The sequence below is a fragment of the Megalopta genalis genome, unplaced genomic scaffold (genome assembly GCF_051020955.1).
Source record: "Megalopta genalis isolate 19385.01 unplaced genomic scaffold, iyMegGena1_principal scaffold0023, whole genome shotgun sequence".
Classification (NCBI taxonomy): Eukaryota; Metazoa; Arthropoda; class Insecta; order Hymenoptera; family Halictidae; genus Megalopta; species Megalopta genalis.
This window is the reverse complement of record NW_027476093.1, coordinates 948,106-967,674: the sequence shown is the minus strand read 5'-3', so window position 1 is coordinate 967,674 and position 19,569 is coordinate 948,106. Positions and strand designations below refer to the sequence as shown.

The following is a 19,569-nucleotide window of genomic DNA, read 5'->3' as shown; positions in this document are numbered from 1 at the left end:
CCCGCCACTTTCGGATTGCGAGACATTTTTGGGACACTCTGTATATACGAATAAAATGCATTAATAAAAATTACGAAAAATCTTTTTATTCAATAAAAAACCAAGGTCACCTTGACCTTATTAAATAGCACCATGTATCTTTGACTCCATATTGTTATAACTGACGAAAAAACGAATTCAATGATCCACCGTACAATCACCTTCGGACTACCTTGAGCTCAGGAACTGGCAAAACCAGTAAAAAGAACGCTTTAGGTGATTAGGTATGAAATGACCTAATCGCCTAAAGCGTCAATAATAACGTCAATAATAGTAGTTTCATGGTAGTCTCGAATCGGCGCGAAGCAGCGACTTTTCCGTTTTCTCGTCCCCGATTCGGTGTCGCCGTCGCCGTGCGGGGTGGCGCGCGCGCCCTAAACAGCGTGAACCGGATCGTAACTGCTTGCATTCTTGATCCCCCGCGGCGTAACTTTCCTTCATAAATCAACCCCGACAAGCCGTGCCCGCTTACTTCGACGGATATCAACGTCGCTTTATCGATAAATCTCGTGCAATTTTCTCAGAATCGTTCGTTCGTTCGTTCGTTCGGGCGGCGCCACTGGCGCTGTTCCTGGCCGGCAACGCCAAAGGCCCAAGCCAATCTGCGTTTCAAAAAAGGAATTTAGGACGGAGCAGATAACGTAACTTCGCGAGTTGATAGATGACCGAGCCCCGGCGTCACGCAATTCTTTCCGGCGGCCGTGTATCTCGGCGGGCAGCCGAGCGTTATCATGACGAATGATGAACCGAGCGCTCGGTTACCGTTAATAAGAGCAACAATCATGCTTGAACGCTATCCGGTAATCGTGCGCGGTTCGTTTCACCCTACCGCGGAGGGTCGTTTCGTTTCCGGCAATGTTTAATTAACTATTTTTTTGCACCTTTAATACGCCGGTGTTATCAACGGTCGCAGACTCTTTATGGCAGCCGAGCGAGAATCTTTTTTGTTAGGAAGGATCGTAGAAGAATTTTAGCAGAATTTTAGCAGAATTTATATTGTATTAATCGAATCACAACGACCTTTTAGGCCCGAGGCGCCACTATAGTGGTTTGCTCTAGTAGCTCACTCGTTCATCGTTTGAACCAAATGATCGTCTTCATATGCATTGTTCCACACTTCTTTTGTCTTCATATCGATTTACAACAGTCTACAGGGTGTCCCAAAAATGTCTCGGAATCCGGAAATGGCGGGTTCCTCGGATCGTTTGAAGCAACTTCTTCCTTTACAAAAATGTTCTCCGAGGCACCGTTAACGAGTTATTAACGAAAAACAGTGACCAATAAGAATCGAGTACGGCTGACGCGAGGCGGCCCAGCCAACCAGCGCGCGTAGCGCACTGTTCCGCTTATTGGCTCGGTCGCCTCGCGCCAGCTGAGCTCGCCTCTCATTGGTCACTGTTTTTCGTTAATAACTCGTTAACGGTGCCTCGGAGAACATTTTTGTGAAGGAAAAAGTTGCTTCAAATGACCCGAGGAATCCGCCATTTCTGGATTGCGAGACATTTTTGGGACACCCGGTATATACAGACAGAATATACAGTATCAGACTCTGTACAGTACATATCAGACTCTGCCGTCCAGAGAAATAGCCTCGCGCAGAATTCAGCCCTACCTAAAAGGTTAAATAATTTAACCCTTTGCGCTCGGAACAGATTTTTCGGACATTCGGATTTCGTGAAACGAAATTGCTGGACGATTTTATGAAAACTGATTAACCCTTTGCACTCGAGTCGCGACTCCGAGGCACCACCAATATTTGTTATATCACCTTTTAGGATAATTTCGATATGAACAAAATTTACTTTAGAAAAATTGTTAAGAGTGTAACTGTTGCGCGAGTCCCAAGAGTCAATTTTCATATATGCATAAAATGCATTTTCTCATGTAAAAAAGAAATACTGTGAGTTAGAAAAATTATTTTATATTTTCGGTTGAAATAGCTTCGAGGGCAAAGGGTTAATAAAAGATTTGGCGTTTTTAAAATTATGTTTGAAAATTATTTTACGCGATTCCGCATTTTACAGTACGAAAGGAAAATAATAATTAAAAGGATTAATAATTCACTTCGACGTGAATAGATTGCGTTGCGACACACACAATTATTATCGATTGTCGGCGACATCCGAGTGCAAAGGGTTATTATAATATATAATAATAATAATAATAATAATAAAGGGTCAATATAAAGGGTAGCGCGACGATTCTCGAATAACTCGTAAAATATTTGTTGTATGAAAAAATGTTTCGAACAGAAGTTGCATGGCTTCCAAAGGAACATATCATATAAGTATAGTAATCAATTTTTCTTTTTATTCTGCTTTCTCATCAAGATCATACGAAGAGCACTTTCAATTTTTTAAACGGAACGGAGCTAGGAATTACACACACAAAAGATAACTGTTAAATAAAATTGCTAAAATTGTAAAACTAATTAAATATAATTTGCTGGTAAATTATGCGAACATATTTCAATTATCCCATACATTATTTTATTAAATATATTTTACGTTCAATTGTTACGTCGACACGACCATATTAATTGCAATACTGCAACCGCTTCGAATCAAGAAATTACGGACTGCACACATTTTGCGCAGTAAATAGACAACTATTTGTTGTGTACAAATACCATGTTCAATATCTCCGAGCGCTCGGGGCTATTCAATGGTTCCCACGGTCACGTGAGGCCGCTCGAGAGCCAATCCAATACAGCGAACGCAACGTTGCTACGCACACCGTTGCCTGTCTGTCTATCGTGTCAAGAAATTGCAATTTTTAAAAATAATTTTTTAGTCGTTGCCTAGTAAACTAATTCTTCTGTTATCCTAAGGAAAATTTAGGCCACGTGATCCAATTATAACAAACTTATTCTGTTGCAAAAGGTGTACGAATACTTTCTGCACCCACTGTACAGTAATGTCTCCCTAACTGACGCTCAGATTCTGCAGAAAAATGGACAATTTTGGAAGAGGAGATACGATTATTCGAGCCTCCCGATTCGTTTTTATAGTTACGAACTTTCAACAATACTATAAAAAACGAGTTGCAAGGCTCGAAAAATCGTGTCTCTTCTTCCCAAATTGTCCATTTTCTTGCACAATCTGAGCGTCAATTAGGGAGACATTACTGTACTTTGCGATGTCTTTTCCGATCGAAGAAATTTTTATGACACTTCTCAAATAATAATACTTTTAAGTATAATATAAATGCTTGATATTAATCGTGTCTCCTCTTTCCAAATTGCCCATTTTTGTGGACAATCTTAGCGTCAATTAGGAAGACATTACTGTACCTTGCGATTTCTTTTCCGATCGAAGAAATTTTTATGACACTTTTCAAATAATAATATACTTCTAAGTACAATATAAAATACTTAATATTAATCGTGTCTTCTCTTTCCAAATTGTCCATTTTTCTGCACAATCTCGGCGTCAATTAGAGAGACATTACAGTAAACGCATTACGCTACGTTAACCGCGTCAATGCGTCCAAAGAAACAACTTTCGAAGGCACAGTAAATTCCCCTCAATTTTCCTTCAGCTCCTAAACAAGAAGTGGACAATTTGGAGAGAGGAAATGTCAAGGTTATGTCAAGGTTATGTCAAAATTTAACTGCTTCAATGCGTCCAAATGCGACTTTCGAAGGCACAGCATATTCTCCCCAATTTTCCTTCAGCTTCTAAACAAGTAGTGGACAATTTTGGAAAGAGGAGATGTCAAGGTTATGCGAAGGTTATGTCAAGGTTATGTCAAGGTTTAATCGTTTCAACGCGTCCAAAAAAGCGATTTTCGATGGCATAGTAAATTCTCCCCAATTTTCCTTCAGCTTGTAAAACAAAAAGTGGATAATTTGGAAAGAGGAAATGTCAAGGTTATGCCAAGGTTATGTCAAGGTTTAACCGCTTCAACGCGTCCAAAGAAGCGACTTTCGAAGGCACAGTAAATTCTCCCCAATTTTCCATCAGCTTCTAAACAAAAACTGGACAATTTTCGAAAGATGAGATTGTCCACTTTGGATTGTCCATTTTGGAAAAGTAGATACAATTATTCGACCTTCGCTACTAATTTTTACAACCACCGACTGCCAACGATTACAAAAAAAGAAAAACGAAGTGCAAGGCTCGAATAATCGTCTCTTTTCCCAAAGAAGAATTAAGAAAAAATTAAGAAAAACTTTGCTTCTTCTACCGACAATTCCCACGACTATAACGCGACGATCGACTCACAATCCAGTCGAAATTCTTAGCCGAACAGCACGAGCTTTCAAGTTCGCCTCTTTCGATCTTCGCACCGGCGAAGTTCGCGGCGCGGCGAACTTTAACAGCTCGAACACGTCTGCGCACCTCGCGCGTCCAAGTTTACGGCTCCGAAGCACCGTGTCGGTCGTTACGCCGAGTTTATTGCCTCAACAATGTGCATTTCTCGTTCCAGTTACACCCAGTTTGTCCCCGTTCCGCCTCGACGTGACCATTTTCGCGGCCGCTTTTTATTATCCTCGCGGCCGCGACGACGCGATTCCCAAACGGCGCGACCAAAAGAAAGCGACAGCCGATTCCTGCTTAACCCTATGCACTCCGCTGTCCCCTCTCGTGGAACATCGTAATTCTAGCATATCACTCGGATGTCCCCTCTCGTGGGACATTAAAAGTGTATTAGTGATTACGGGGAATTGAGTTATTTCAGCGCAACTTTTTCAGACAAGCATGTTTCCCTGAAGTTTTCTTTTGAAACGGCACAAGAAATCAAATCAAAATATAGTAAAATTACTAAGATATATACAAGAAATGTGAGCGGGTTTTGACGAGAACGTGAGAGGCGTGCTCACGAAGGTCCGAGCACTTCAAAGGTGCCACTCGAAAAGAGCGATAAGGCAAGTTCGTAGAGGAAAGATCGGTATGCGAACATAGCAAGCACTGTATAGCGAGATTTATAATTATGAAATCTGGAGGAAAAGATTTTCAAAGCTGAACTCAGTCTGGTTTGAAGCGTCGAGCGGTATAGATAGATCTAACGAGTGAGAAAATCGGAAAAGTGATTCTTCTCTTGATAAATAAATTGTTTGGTAAAAACCATCTTGCGAGTTAGTAATAACAATTAGAAATTTTCAACCTATGTATTTGTTCATATTTTTTATTAGAACAATGGCAAAACGTTCGAACACGAACGAGTCTCATGACACAAGTAGTAGCGAAGATGAGCTCCGGATAGACGTTTAGACAGATATATTAGTTTATCGTTTTGATAGCAGCGACAGTGATATCGTCCAAGCAACAAGGCGACGAGAGAAAGAGATCGCACAAATAGCGATTACAACAACAAAACAAAATTATAAAACAAACAATAACAAAATTATAAAAAATAAAATATTGGTTGTTTTGCAAATTTCTCGATTTCAGCCAAATTCATATAAGTCCAATATCATTATAATATGTTAGTTAGTTCCAAAACCATACTAAATAATACGAGGGTCTGTAAATGCCCGTTTCTGCCGAAAAGTGGCGCTGAGTAGCTGGTAGCCAACGTCCAGAATGGTTCGGAGTGCTAAGGGTTAATTCTACCTTGTCGCTAAACAACGTCTCCATCTCGCGTAATTGCCGTCGGTGATGATCCTCGAATCCCATAAAATAATGAAAGCAACGCGCGGCTCTTCGGCCGGCGACTTTATATCCCGCATCGCTGTTCCCGTCCGCGTCGCACCTTCGGAACGGTCCTTCGTGCCACCTGTGGATATCGAGGCTGCTCGCCGCGCAACCGGCACTATAAATCGCTGCCTACGAAACGTTTACCTCGACGAACGTGTTTCGTTGCGACCGCGCGCGCTCAACCGACTGGAAGAAACGCCGTTCTTCTCGCGTTACGCACTACAAACTTGAAAATAATAAAAAATGATTGAATGGTGATAAAAGAAATGATTACGTTGGGAAAAAAACGAATATCGTACATTGGAATGTGCATCGATAGGTAAAAATTGATGTTTTTGCAAATAGCCAGTCAGTCGTACGATCCGACGCGACGCGTTAAATACACGCGAGGTATAGCACTATAATTTTAATCGGCGTTGAAATCATAGTCATAAAGCTCGGATTAAATCGCATGCGGAACTATCGATTCCAAAGGCCACTGAAAATTCATTTATTTCTACGCTCGATATCGACGTGCACGCTGCACGCTGCAATGGTCGTCGATAAAATTACTTATAATACATTAGTGGACCGCGCCGAGTGGTTCCATGCGACTAGTTTCAGATTCGTTGACGATTTATGAAAAAGTATAGTCCTAGGATTATGATATCTTAAGGTACGATAATGGACTTTGATTTGAATTTGATCCGAATGGCAAGGTTTCTTTGTAAAAGCCCCGAATCCGGAACGCGACTACTAGATTATACAGGGTGACCCAAAAATATGAAGATGTAACCTAAGATAAGAAAAATATCGGAAACCGAATGAATGACAGCTTGTACGAATTATTACGGGCAAGGAAGAAGTAATCGGATTCAGTTTTTATGTATAAAAGATCCTAAGATCGTTTGAAGTAACTTTTTCCTTAGCGAAAATGCGATCCGCGGCTTCGTTTACAAGTTATCAACGAAAAACGGAGGCGACCAATGAGAGGCGAGCTCGGCTGGCGCGAGACGGCTCAGCCAACGAGCGCGCGATGCTCAGTTCCACCGATTGGCTCGGCCGCCTCGCGTCAGCCGACCTCGCCTCTCATTGGTCACTGTTTTTCGTCGATAACTCGTAAACGAAGCCGCGAATCGCATTTTCGCTAAGGAAAAAGTTACTTCCAATCACCTCGGGAACCCTCCCATTTCCAGATCGCAAGACATTTTTGGGACACCCTGTATACATCAAGCGTGGTGTTATATAAAATAATAAAAACGGTAAAAGGATTTAAAAGTGTCGCTGTAGCATATTTTTCTATCGAAAGCACTTTCGAAGCTACGTTGATTTGCACTATTTAGTCGCTGATAAATTTCTACTCGAGACAAATCATTTATATTTATTGAATATCAACCGTTACTTTAAATATCGATCAGAGAAAGGTGGAATTTGATTCCGATTTAATGGACGTTTGTAACATCTATGCTTATCGTTAGTAGATCGCGTTCCAAATCTTTGCGACCAGTTTCACACGATATCGAAACGGGACAATTTTAACACTGTATAATAACCCCGTATAAAAACTCTGTTATGAAAGGTGAAAAGGTAGAAAACTCGTGAAAAGGCTATGAAATGAAACTAATATATTTACTCAAGGACGTCCGATTTGAAATTTTCATTCGAACGTCTAAGGAGACTCAATTATGCCAGTTTCCTCGAATCTGATCGCACAGCTTTCGTTCCGAGAAATACACGATTTCGTTATTTATAACTCGATTGGTTCACGAAATATTCGGTCAAACACGTTTCTCGTGTTGGGGGTGGCTTTTATTCTGTTAAGATTTGTAAACGATTCCAGAGAAACGTGCAAACGAAATACAGTAATGTTTCTCTAATTGACGCTCGGTTTGTCCAAAAAAATGGACAGTTAGGGAAGAGGAGATACGATTATTCGAGCCTTGCAGCTCGTTTTTTATAGTCGTTGACAATTCGTAACTATAAAAACGAACCGCAAGGCTCGAATAATCGTATTCTGCTCTTCCCAAATTGTCCATTTTTGTGGACAATCTGAGCGTCAGTTAGAGAGACATTACTGTATACATTAAATTCTCCCTAATTGGTGCTCAGTTTGGAAACGTTCTTGGCTCGTTATAGTTACCGATTGCCAACAACTATAAAAACGAGCCGCAAGGCTCGAACAATCGTATCTCCTCTTCCGAAATTGTTCATTTTTGTGCACAATCTGAGCGCCAGTTAGGGAGACATTACTGTAACTCGTCGAAAAGTTAAATTGCAGTTGCTTTCGTTGGGTATTGTATTATTTTCAAAACGATGTTAAAAGTTTCTTGACGCTCGGATTGTCCAACAAAATAGACAGTTAGGGTAGAGGAGATACGATTATCCGAACGAACCGCAAGACTCGAACAATCGTATCTCCTCTTCCCTAACTGTCTACTTTTTTTGAACAATCCGAGCGTCAATTAGAGAGACATTACTGTATCAATTGATTTCGATTTAATAGACGTATGTAACATCTATGCTTATCGTTAGTAGATCGCGTTCGAAATCTTTTTTTCCAAATCCGACGGCCAGTTCCGTCGCGTCGACGGCGAACGAAATTAGCAATTACACGGGGGATGAGAGAAACGATTGTGTGAACAGGGGTGCGTTTGGAATGTTCGCAGACGAGGCAGAGCAGCGGGGCAGCAGCGGGGAACGCCGAGGAGCAAGAAGGGACGAGCGGCGGTTCACCGAGGACGTCAACGGGGACGATAACGATGACGATGACGACAGCCTCGACAACGTCGACGTCGACGATGACAGTCGCGTCGGCCCCGCTGCCATTCCTGCACGCGGAGTTCCAGCCGTCGATATCGTCCGCCGCCGCCGTCGACGACGGCGACCACTCGCAGCAATTAGGCGAATGGCGATCGCGAAGCGCTCAGTGCCGAGGCGCGACCGCCGCGACCGCCATGTTTTCGCCGGCGTCCTCGTCCGCGACCACCAGCAACACGGCGACCAGCAACCTCTATTCTCTGCCCGTGTCGCCGAAAAGACCTGCGCCTGTCTCGTCCAGTAAATCGCCAAACATAACGAAGTCTCAGATGAAAGGTGAGTGGACAGCGAAGAGGCGAAGCAAATCGTCGAAGTTTAAGAGCGACGGCTGATCGCAAAGCGCACAGTAGGCTGGATCCAGAAATTCAGTGACATTCTGTTATAACTTTTGAACCATCGAAGATATTGCAATGAAATTTTCACGAAAAATATTCAAAAAGTAGCTATTTTCTACTATAGATAATTAAATATTTCTTGCATTTGTTAAACAATAATTTTTAATTCATTTCCATTGAAATTTTCACCAAGAATATTTAAAAAATAGCTATTTTCTACTATAGATAATTAAATATTTCTTGCATTTGTGAAGCAATAATTTTTAATTAACTTTCATTGAAATCTTCACCAAAAATATCTAAAAATTACCATTATCCATATTTTTATTATCAACCCTTTGCACTCGAAGCTGTTTTAACTCTAAAATATAAAATCATTTTTCTAATTATATTTTCTATTTTCTATTTTATATGAGAAAATGCATTTTATGCACATGAAATTGACTCTTGGGAGTCGCACAACAATTACATTCTCAACAATATTTTAAATCTAAACTTTGTTGATATAAAAGTCATCTTAAAGCGTGATACAGTAATGTCTCCCATACTGACGCTCAGATTGTGCACAAAAATGGACAATTTGGGAAGAAGCGACACGATTATTCGAGCCTCGCGGCTCGTTCTTATAATCGTTGACAATTCGTGACTATAAAAACAAACCGCGAAGCTCGAATAATCGCGTCTCCTCTTTAAAAAATAGTTATTTTCAGCTATAGATAATTAAACTTTTTTTGCATTCGTTAAACAATAATTTTTAATTAATTTTCATTGACAGTTTTTGTGAATAAAAAAAATTGTTTAAATATAATGTTACAAACTATTTATAACATTGCAATAGTAACGTACCTGGAATTACTAGTGGGTCCTCGTGACCAGTGTGGGTGCAATAAAGTGCGCGTCCCAGAAAAAGGTCTCTGTATGCATTAAATCCTGAAGCTGCAGATTTATTGAAACAATAAGAAAATGGTAAGATTAATTAACGTACTCTACATTTTATCAAAACTTCTAACTGTTGAAATTTACCAACTACATAAAATGCATACAGAGAACTTTTTCTGGGACGCGTACTTTATTGCACCCACACTGGTTACGAGGACCCGCTAGTAATTCCAGGTACGTTAGTATTGTAATGTTACAAAGTTTGTTTCGTTTACTTATATTTTTCGTGTTATATGGAATAATTAAAAATTTTTAATATCTGTCGATTATTTACAGACGAAGAAGCGTTCTGTAATACCGACTGGAACACAGAGAGATTATCTTCGATATCTTTGACCTCGAAGTAACGTAACGTTGATATCTTTGAAACGTAATAATTTTCAATCTGGTTCGTTCTGGTTTGTAACTTTTACAGAATTATGTAGAGGAAAGTATCCTGAAAATATACCGTTTGTCCAAAACCGTGATTCCTCGAGTGTCAAAAGATGTTACTTGTCAAATGTAGAGAATTTTTGCATTTTTTGTATTTTATTAAACATTATATTTTTCATATATAGGATACGATAATCTTAATTTAAGCTACCGTTTCCTAACGAGAAATATTGCCTCCTAATGTTAAAAAAGAAAGAAAAGGAAAATGTTAATTAGATTCGTCGGGATATTTTTTGGCGTCAAATGTAGCGTTCAAAATGTTCAACTTTAAACTGTCGTATCTGTTACAACTTACGATCATTTTTATTAATATTTTCACTTTCGAGGGTAATTGACATTTAACAAGCGATAAAAATTGACTGGACATCGATATGAGAAAATTAGGTTCTTGTCAAAAAGTCACTAAAATCTTCGATCCGGCCCACTGTGCAACGTCGCGAAAATTGCCGCGGGTCCCTCAGGAAATCTGGATAAAAAGTTTTCCACCGATTATTCGGCTGATGCATCGGTCCTGTCGCATATTTTTTCTTCTTCGAGCGTAATCCTGTCACGGGAAAGTTAGGCTCGCGGTTCATGTCTTTCCGGGACGCATGAATTTTTCTTACGAGCGCGTGAATTTTTTTCGACCGGAGAGTTTTTCTTTCGCCGAAGTTCGTTTTCGGAAACTTTTCAATTTGTTCGTCGATGTTGACGGAGCTGCGAGGCTTCGACGTTAAGGGCGCAACTTTCTTTGGAACATCGCGGTTAGGGTAGTTTCGTGAATAATAATGCGAAACGATCGTGGGATGATTTTTGATGCTTTACTGCGTTGTTTAATTGGGACCTGTTTAACCCTTCGAAGTTTGTTCTTGCTTTTATTTCAGAATTTTGCGAATTATTATATTTTGCCTATTAGTATATTAGACACACTATAATTCTCTGACGCTCAGATCGATGATCGCATAAAAAATGGACAATTTTGGAAGAGGAGATACGATTGTTCGAGCCTTGCGGTTCGTTTTTATAGTTGCTGATTATCAACAATTATAAAAATGAGATGAAAGGCTCGAATAATCGTATCCCCTCTTCCCTAACTGTCTATTTTGTTGGACAATCCGAGCGTCAATTAGAGAGATATTACTGAACTCTCGAAGAAACTTTTAACATCGTTTTGAAAATAATACAATACCTAACGAATGCAACTCCAATTTAACTTTTTGACGAGTTACAGTAATGTCTCCCTAACTGTCGCTCAGATTGCGCAGAGAAAAAAAAATAGACAGTTTGGGAAGAGGAGATACGATTATTCGAGCTCGTCGCGGCTCGATTTTATAATTCTCGACGATTCGTAACTGTAAAAACAAATCGCAGGGCTCGAATAAAAATCGTATCTCCTCTTCCCTAACTGTCTATTTTCGTGGACAATCCTAGCGTCAATTAGTGAGACATTACTCTAGTTTGAAAGTTGTTCGAAATGTTTCGAGTCTGAAGACGGTTGGTTCTAATTGCTCGTAACTCGGCGAAATCAATTTTCGAAAATCAAATATCATTTATGGAGACTCTTATCGAAGAGTCGACGGGATCGTTGCGCCGATGCAGGAAGTTTACCGCTGTTGTCAGGAAGCAAGGGGGATGGAGCAGGATCTTCGGACGGGCACGACATTCGAAATGGGACGTATTGAAGGTTCTGTCGAAATGAATGGCGGCGATGTTGAAGGTGTAACTACTTCGAGCTAAGATAACATTTCTCTGGAAGTGGGCTAACTTGTCCTGGAAACTTGTAACTCGAACTCGTGGCTTCGATCAGCGAGTTTTTGGATTTTCGTTTAGTACTCTTTCACCGCTGCGAAAGAGCGGAGAACTTTCGAACGTTGTGGAATATCGTACGAAACTTGGCATCGATGAACACAGAGATTCTGAAATTCGGTTAAATTATGTGAACCGTTTATTTTGAAAGTGGCCTAAGTCCATTTGTATACTTAAATTGAGATATTTAAGGGTTAACGTTTCGATGCAATTCAAAATATACGTACGGGATACTAGCGGCCCGTTTATCTGGAAATTCTTCGCGGCCGCGACACACGGAATTACAGTAATGTCTCCCTAACTGACGCTCAGATTCTGCAGAAAAATGGACAATTTTGGAAGAGGAGATACGATTATTCGAACGAACTTTCAACAATACTATAAAAAACGAGTTGCAAGGCTCGAAAAATCATGTCTCTTCTTCCCAAATTGTTCATTTTCTTGCACAATCTGAGCGTCAATTAGGGAGATATTACTGTACCTTGCGATTTCTACTCCGATCGAGGAAATTTGTACGACACTTTTCAAATAATAACACTTAATAATAATAATACTTTTAAGTATAATATAAGTGCTTGATATTAATCGTGTCTCCTCTTCCCAAATTGCCCATTTTCGTGTACGATATAAGCGTCAATTAGAGAGACATTACCGTGCGCGTCGCGACGAATTTGTTTAATGCACGCGTACGCTCTGCTCTCGAGAGAATAATTTCTAAATAATAAATGAATCTACCACGTGCTTCGCAGAAATTACAACGGTGCACGATGTAACTTCGGAAATATCGGATAACACGTGAACACGAGCCGGAATCGGAACTTTCAAGGTAATTACTTAAATAATGAAGCTGCGTCACGTAGCGCTGACGCGCGCCGGTTATCTGCAGTTTAACCAGCGCCCGGTTCTTTCTCGCGAACGTTAGAGAATCCGTGTCGCGATTAATCGTCGAAAGGAACGTAGAATTCTGTTCACCGTACTGTCGGGCCGGTGTCAAATATTTGTTTAACCATTAATCGGATTGTGGCGGCCGCGGCGCGGCGCAGCGCGACGCGTTCACCCGCGCAACTTTCATACACGTTGCCGCGAATTATTTGAAATCTCGTGTAAAGTTTGCAACGTTTCCATGTAAATTTACTTACGCTTGTTAATATGGAAATGTGCGATGTTTACTGAAATAATAACGCGGTTGGACAACGGAGACCGGCCGGCCGGATCGTTTTGTATGGGAAATAGCGGAACTGATTACGGTGCGGGGTGACCGATTGCTGTGCCCTTTGGTTTCTGTCGTGCTCTTGGATTTATTGGATTGGCCAGAAAGTAATTTCGGTGGCAATGGATATAGGCGTTATGTTTGCGTTGTTGTACTTTTGTTGAGGTTGTGATTTTTTTTTAGCATTCGTTTCGAAGTTTATAAAACTTTGTAAAAATTTCAATAATATTTTGAGAAAATTTCAATAAAGTAATATTCTTATTTTACTACTATTAATACTTTATTTGCGATAAAATTATACTTTTTGAAGTTTCACAAGATAATAATTTGTGGAAATTTCAATGATAACGAGAGCCTCGATATTTAATAACGAATCGCACTTAATTGAGCTTTTTTTTAAATGATAAGGACAATTTTTAAGGACAGTTTTACGAGCGTAGAATCGTGAATTTGCCAGAAAGATGACAAAAGGTCGTCGAATAGAATGGAAAATATTTGGAATGGAAATATCAGATGGTGCAGAAAATTGGAGAATTTGGGAAGAGAAGACACGATTAATATCGAGCATTTATATTATACTTAAATACTTATATTTTCAAATAATGATTTGAAAAGTGTCATAAAAATTTCTTCGATCGGAAAAGAAATCGCAAGATACAGTAATGTCTCCCTAATTGACGCTCAGATTGTGCAAGAAAATGGAGAATTTGGGAAGAAGAGACACGATTTTTCGAGCCTTGCAACTCGTTTTTTATAGTATTGTTGAAAGTTCGTAACTATAAAAACGAATCGGGAGGCTCGAATAATCGTATCTCCACTTCCAAAATCGTCCATTTTTCTGCAGAATCTGAGCGTCAGTTAGGAAGACATTACTGTACATTGGGTGCAGAAAGTATTCGTACACCTTTTGCAACAGAATAAGTTTGTTATAATTGGATCACGTGGCCTAAATTTTCCTTAGGATAACAGAAGAATTAGTTTGCTAGACCATGACTAAAAAATTATTATATTTATATATTTTCTCCTTCAGAAGGCATACAGTAATGTCTCTCTAATTGACGCTAAGATTGTCCACAAAAATTAACAATTTGGGAAGAGGAGACACGATTATTCGATCCTTACGATTCATTTGATACATTTACGAATTGTCAGCAATTATAAAAGCGAGCCTCAACGAGCTCGAACAATCGTATCTTCTCTCCCCAAACTGTCCAGTTTTGTGGACAATCTGTGCGTCAGTTAGGGAGACAATCTGAGCGTCAATTAGTGAGACATTACTGTATACAGTAAATTCTCCCTAATTGACGCTCTGCTTTGAAACAAAAATGGAAAAAATTTTGGGAAGAGTAGATACGATTATTCGAATTTTTTAACCTTGACATGATATTAAAATTTTTGTTTCTCTCGCATCTTCCGTTCCTAAATATTGCTAACAGAAGAATCAAATTTTGTTGTTCCTATTGTTCTTTCGAGAAGAATATTTTCATAGTTTCGCAATGAGAAGTGACATCATCGTCTTTGGTTGTCATAACCGGTCGTCGTAACGCAAGAAAAATGGCAAAATCGTCGAAGACAATTTTAACCTTCCATAAAAACAGACAGTTGCAGGCTAATGATCACTTTATTGCCCGGCTGATTTTACGATCTGATAAAGAAAAACGTCGCATTAAATCTCGCTATAAATCGAACCTCTCGGATATCGCGAGCTTCGAATGCGAAACCGCGCGCGCGGTTCCGCGACTCTGAAAAAAAATCGCCGAGCGAAACGGAAGCTATAGGAATTCAAGTCACCCTTCGCAGCTGAGAAATGGGCGCAGCATCTCGCGTCCAAGATCGGTAAAACGTTCCAAGATCTTGGCTCGAATTTTGTACGGCGAAATTCTCCGCTTTCAGCATTTAGCCGTCAATGGCCGACGAAGACGACAATTACACTGTCCGACACGATCTTTGAGTTCCTATAGCCACTATGAAATTCTTGTAGAGCTTCACTCCCTGAACAAGAATCTGAAAACCGAATTGCTCCATCGCCCTCAGTTTTTTAAATAATCGAACTTTTGTAAAAACACAAAATTTTCGACAAAAATGAGGTATTGCATGAAAAGTATGAACGTTAGAAAGTTCTAATTGGTTTTAAAAGATAGAGGAGAGTTTCCCGAATATAGTGGCATGCAATTTATTCATTGTTTTTGGTCCTACATAGCAATAAATTGATGTCAAAGTTTAAAAAAGTGTCGACGGGCGCAGGTTCTCCGCAATATTTTTGTATTTTTACGAAAAGTTCTTTGTTCGACACGAAAACTCTACCCATGATCGGATTCTGCAGACATTTCTGAAGAAAAATCGGCCCGATAGAAGTGTCGGAATGATGTACATTTTGAGTAGGTCGAGAAAATGTTCGTCGGCAACATGTACACGACGTTTTGCCGCCATGTGCTTCGCTGCTCGCTTCTCTCTGTCCGACAGGGCCGAAGCTACGCGTAATCAACACTGATGGAGGGATCCAATGGGGCACCCACTTTTCGTAAATATTATTTGAATTTTTTTTAGTACATCAAAATGTGCTGTCTTCTTTTACATATTTTTATGGATAATAATCACCAAACTGTGAATCATAAATTAAAAATGGAGAAATAATAAAAGAAAAATAATGAACAAAAAATATTCATTTTAGTCTGAATTTGTTCGAATTACAAGTATATCATGTATACAGTTATCATTTAAATTATAACGATAATACGATCATGAATAAATGGTCATTTTCAAAACAGTAAATTTCTTGAAACATATCGTTAAATATATATTTAAATATTTATTTAATTATATGGCGTAGAAGTCAAAATTATACTAGTGTTAGAATACTTTCGTTACCAACTTCAAATTTTCTGGTGTGATTTTTTTATGAAATATATCACAGTTTGGTGATTATTATCCACAGAAATATGTAAAAAAAAAACAGAACATTGAAGTACTAAAAAAAATTCAAATAATATTTACGAAAAGTGGGTGCCCCATTGGATCCCTCCATCGGCGTTGATTACGCGTAGCTTCGGTCCTGTCGGACAGAGAGAAGCGAGCAGCGAAGCACATGGCGGCAAAACATCGTGTACGTGTTGCCGACGAACATTTTCTCGACCTACTCAAAATGTACATCGTTTCGACACTTCTATCGGGCCGATTTTTCTTCAGAAATGTCTACAGAATCCGATCATGGGTAGAGTTTTCGTGTCGAACAAAGAACTTTTCGTAAAAATACAAAAATATTGCGGAGAACCTGCGCCCGTCGACACTTTTTTAAACTTTAACATCAATTTATTGCTATTTAGGACCAAAAACAATTAATAAATTGCATGCCACTATATTCGGGAAACTCTCCTCTATCTTTTAACACCAATTAGAACTTTCTAACGTTCATACTTTTCATGCAATACCTCATTTTTGTCGAAAATTTTGGGTTTTTACAAAAGTTCGATTATTTAAAAAACTGAAGGTGATGGAGTAATTCGGTTTTCGGATTCTTGTTCAGGGAGTGAAGCTCTACAAGAATTTCATAGTGGCTATAGGAACCCGGGAAAAAAGTTTGATTTTGTCTGACAGTGTTATCGCTGACTCCGACGAAAATCTTTAAACGACGAGCGACGGTTTCCCCGACTGTAAAAAAGCGCCTCATATCGGCCGAATGATCGATCGTTACGTACTTCTTTTCTTTATTTAAACGCACCGAGTCGAAGACGTAAACCGAGACATAAACTTCCGCGGGCCGCGCGATTTTTCGCGATCGTGAAAATCGCCCGCGGAATCGTATTTCCGTCTGCGATGAACGATCGACGCCGAATATCATTTATATCGCCGAATAATCAGTTCGCCGGATCTCTCGTTAATTAGTTATTTAACTCGACGATTTCCAGGAGCCGCTCGCTGCCGCGGCGATATGACATCGGACAAAAAGGAGAAGCTCGCGCGCGCGTTTTTGACGTCCGTACGTCGCTCCGACGGAGCTAACGAATCGCGAACGTAACGGCGAGCGGACGCGAGAAATTCAATTTTTCCACGGCAAAATCGCCCGGAGGGCTGATCTCGAATTTTCCGCCGGTGTTTTTCTTCGAGCTTGCTACCGCGCGACGTAGGATCCACGGCGAGAGAATTCGTCATCGCGTTATCCTCGATTTTTCGAATCGAGCTCCGCGAGAGAAAATGACCGCGACATTGGCGCAGGCTGTGAAACTGAATTGGTCGAAATTTCGATCTGCTGGGAATTCTGAAAATTGACGGGGACCTTCGAGAATCTTTACGAATCGAATTTCCAGGAATTTCCGGGAATTGCACTCGGAATACAGTAATGTCTCTCCAACTGACGCTAAGATTTTGCAGAAAAGTGGACAATTTGAGAAGAGGGGATACGATTATTCGAGCCTTGCGGTTCGTTTTTATAGTTACGAATTGTCAACGACTATAAGAAACGAGCTGCAAGGCTCGAATAATCGTATCTCCTCTTCCCTAACTGTCCATTTTTTTGGACAATCCGAGCGTCAATTAGAGAGACATTACTGTATTTCGTTTGCACGTTTCTCTGGAATCGTTTACAAATCTTAACAGAATAAAAGCCACCCTCAACACGAGAAACATGTTTGACCGAATATTTCGTGAACCAATCGAGTTATAAATAAAGAAATCGTGTATTTCTCGGAACGAAAGCTATGCGATTAAAAGCCACCCTCAACACGAGAAACATGTTTCACTGAATATCTCGTGAACCAATCGAGTTATAAATAACGAAATCGTGTATTTCTCGGAACGAAAGCTGTGCGATCAGATTCGAGGAAACTGGCATAATTGAGTCTCCTTAGACGTTCGAGTGAAAATTTCAAATCGGACGTCCTTGAGTAAATATATTAGTTTCATTTCATAGCGTTTTCACGAGTTTTCTACCTTTTCACCTTTAATAACAGAGTTTTTATATCGGGTTTTTATACAGGGTTAAAATTGTCCCGTTTCGATATCGTGTGAAACTCGTCGCAAAGATTTGGAACGCGATCTACTAACGATAAGCATAGATGTTACAAACGTCCATTAAATCGAAATCAAATTCCACCTTTCTCTGATCGATATTCAAAGTAACGGTTGATATTCAATAAATATAAATGATTTGTCTCGACTAGGAATTTATCGGCGATTAAATAGTGCTAATCAACGTAGCTCCGAAAGAAATCGTCGCGCGAGGCATTAAGGACAACGAGGTGTTAATTACCACAGTTAATGAAACAGTAGTCGCACAGAGATTTTGTTTCTATTTCAGTGATTTCGATAGAAAAATATGCTAGAGCGATACTTTTAAATCCTTTTACCGTTTTTATTATATTATATAACACCACGCTTGATGTATACAGGATGTCCCAAAAATGTCTCGCGATCTGGAAATGGGGGTTTTCCGAGGTGATTCGAAGTAACTTTTTCCGTAGCGAAAATGCGATTCGCGGCTTCGTTTACGAGTTATCGACGAAAAACAGTGACCAATGAGTGGCGAGATCGGCTGACGCGAGGCGGCCGAGCCAATCGGCGGAACTGGGCGTCGCGCGCTCGTTGGCTGAGCCGCCTCGCGCCAGCCGAACTCGCCTCTCATTGGTCGCCTCCGTTTTTCGTCGATAACTCGTAAACGAAGCCGCGGATCGCATTTTCGCTAAGGAAAAAGTTACTTCAAACGATCTCAGGAACTCCTGTTTCCGGATTGCGAGACATTTTTGGAATGTCTTATACATAAAAACTGAATCCGATTACTTCTTCCTTGCCCGTAATAATTCGTACAAGCTGTCATTCATTCGGTTTCCGATATTTGTCTTATCTTAGGTTACATCTTCATATTTTTGGGACACCCTGTATAATCTAGTAGTCGCGTCCCGGATTCGGGGCTTTTACAAAGAAACCTTGCCATTCGGATCAAATTCAAATCAAAGTCCATTATCGTACCTTAAGATATCATAATCCTAGGGCTATACTTTTTCATAAATCGTCAACGAATCTGAAACTAGTCGCATGGAACCACTCAACGCGGTCCTCTAATACATTGTAAGTAATTTTATCGACGACCATTGCAGCGTGCAGCGTGCACATCGATATCGAGCGTAGAAATAAATGAATTTTCAGTGGCCTTTGGAATCGATAGTTCCGCATGCGATTTAATCCGAACTTTATGACTATGATTCCAACGTCGATTAAAATTATAGTGCTATACCTCGCGTGTATTTAACGCGTCGCGTCGGTTCGTGCGACTGACTGACCATTTGCAAAAACATTAATTTTCATCTATCGATGCACATTCCAATGTACGATATTCGTTTTTTCCCAATGTAATCATTTCTTTTATCGCCATTCAATCATTTTTTATTATTTTCAAGTT

The 19,569-nt window shown here is 40.0% G+C and overlaps 1 protein-coding gene across 1 annotated transcript in view; it reads left to right on the top strand.

The window, feature by feature from the left end:
- The window catches only part of LOC117217789 (uncharacterized), a 194,191-nt gene that overhangs the window by 48,051 nt on the left and 126,571 nt on the right, over positions 1-19,569 (top strand). The window contains exon 2 of the mRNA XM_033465628.2: positions 8,327-8,753. Coding sequence (XP_033321519.2) covers positions 8,327-8,753 — 427 coding nt within the window. The remainder of the gene's footprint in view (positions 1-8,326; positions 8,754-19,569) is intronic.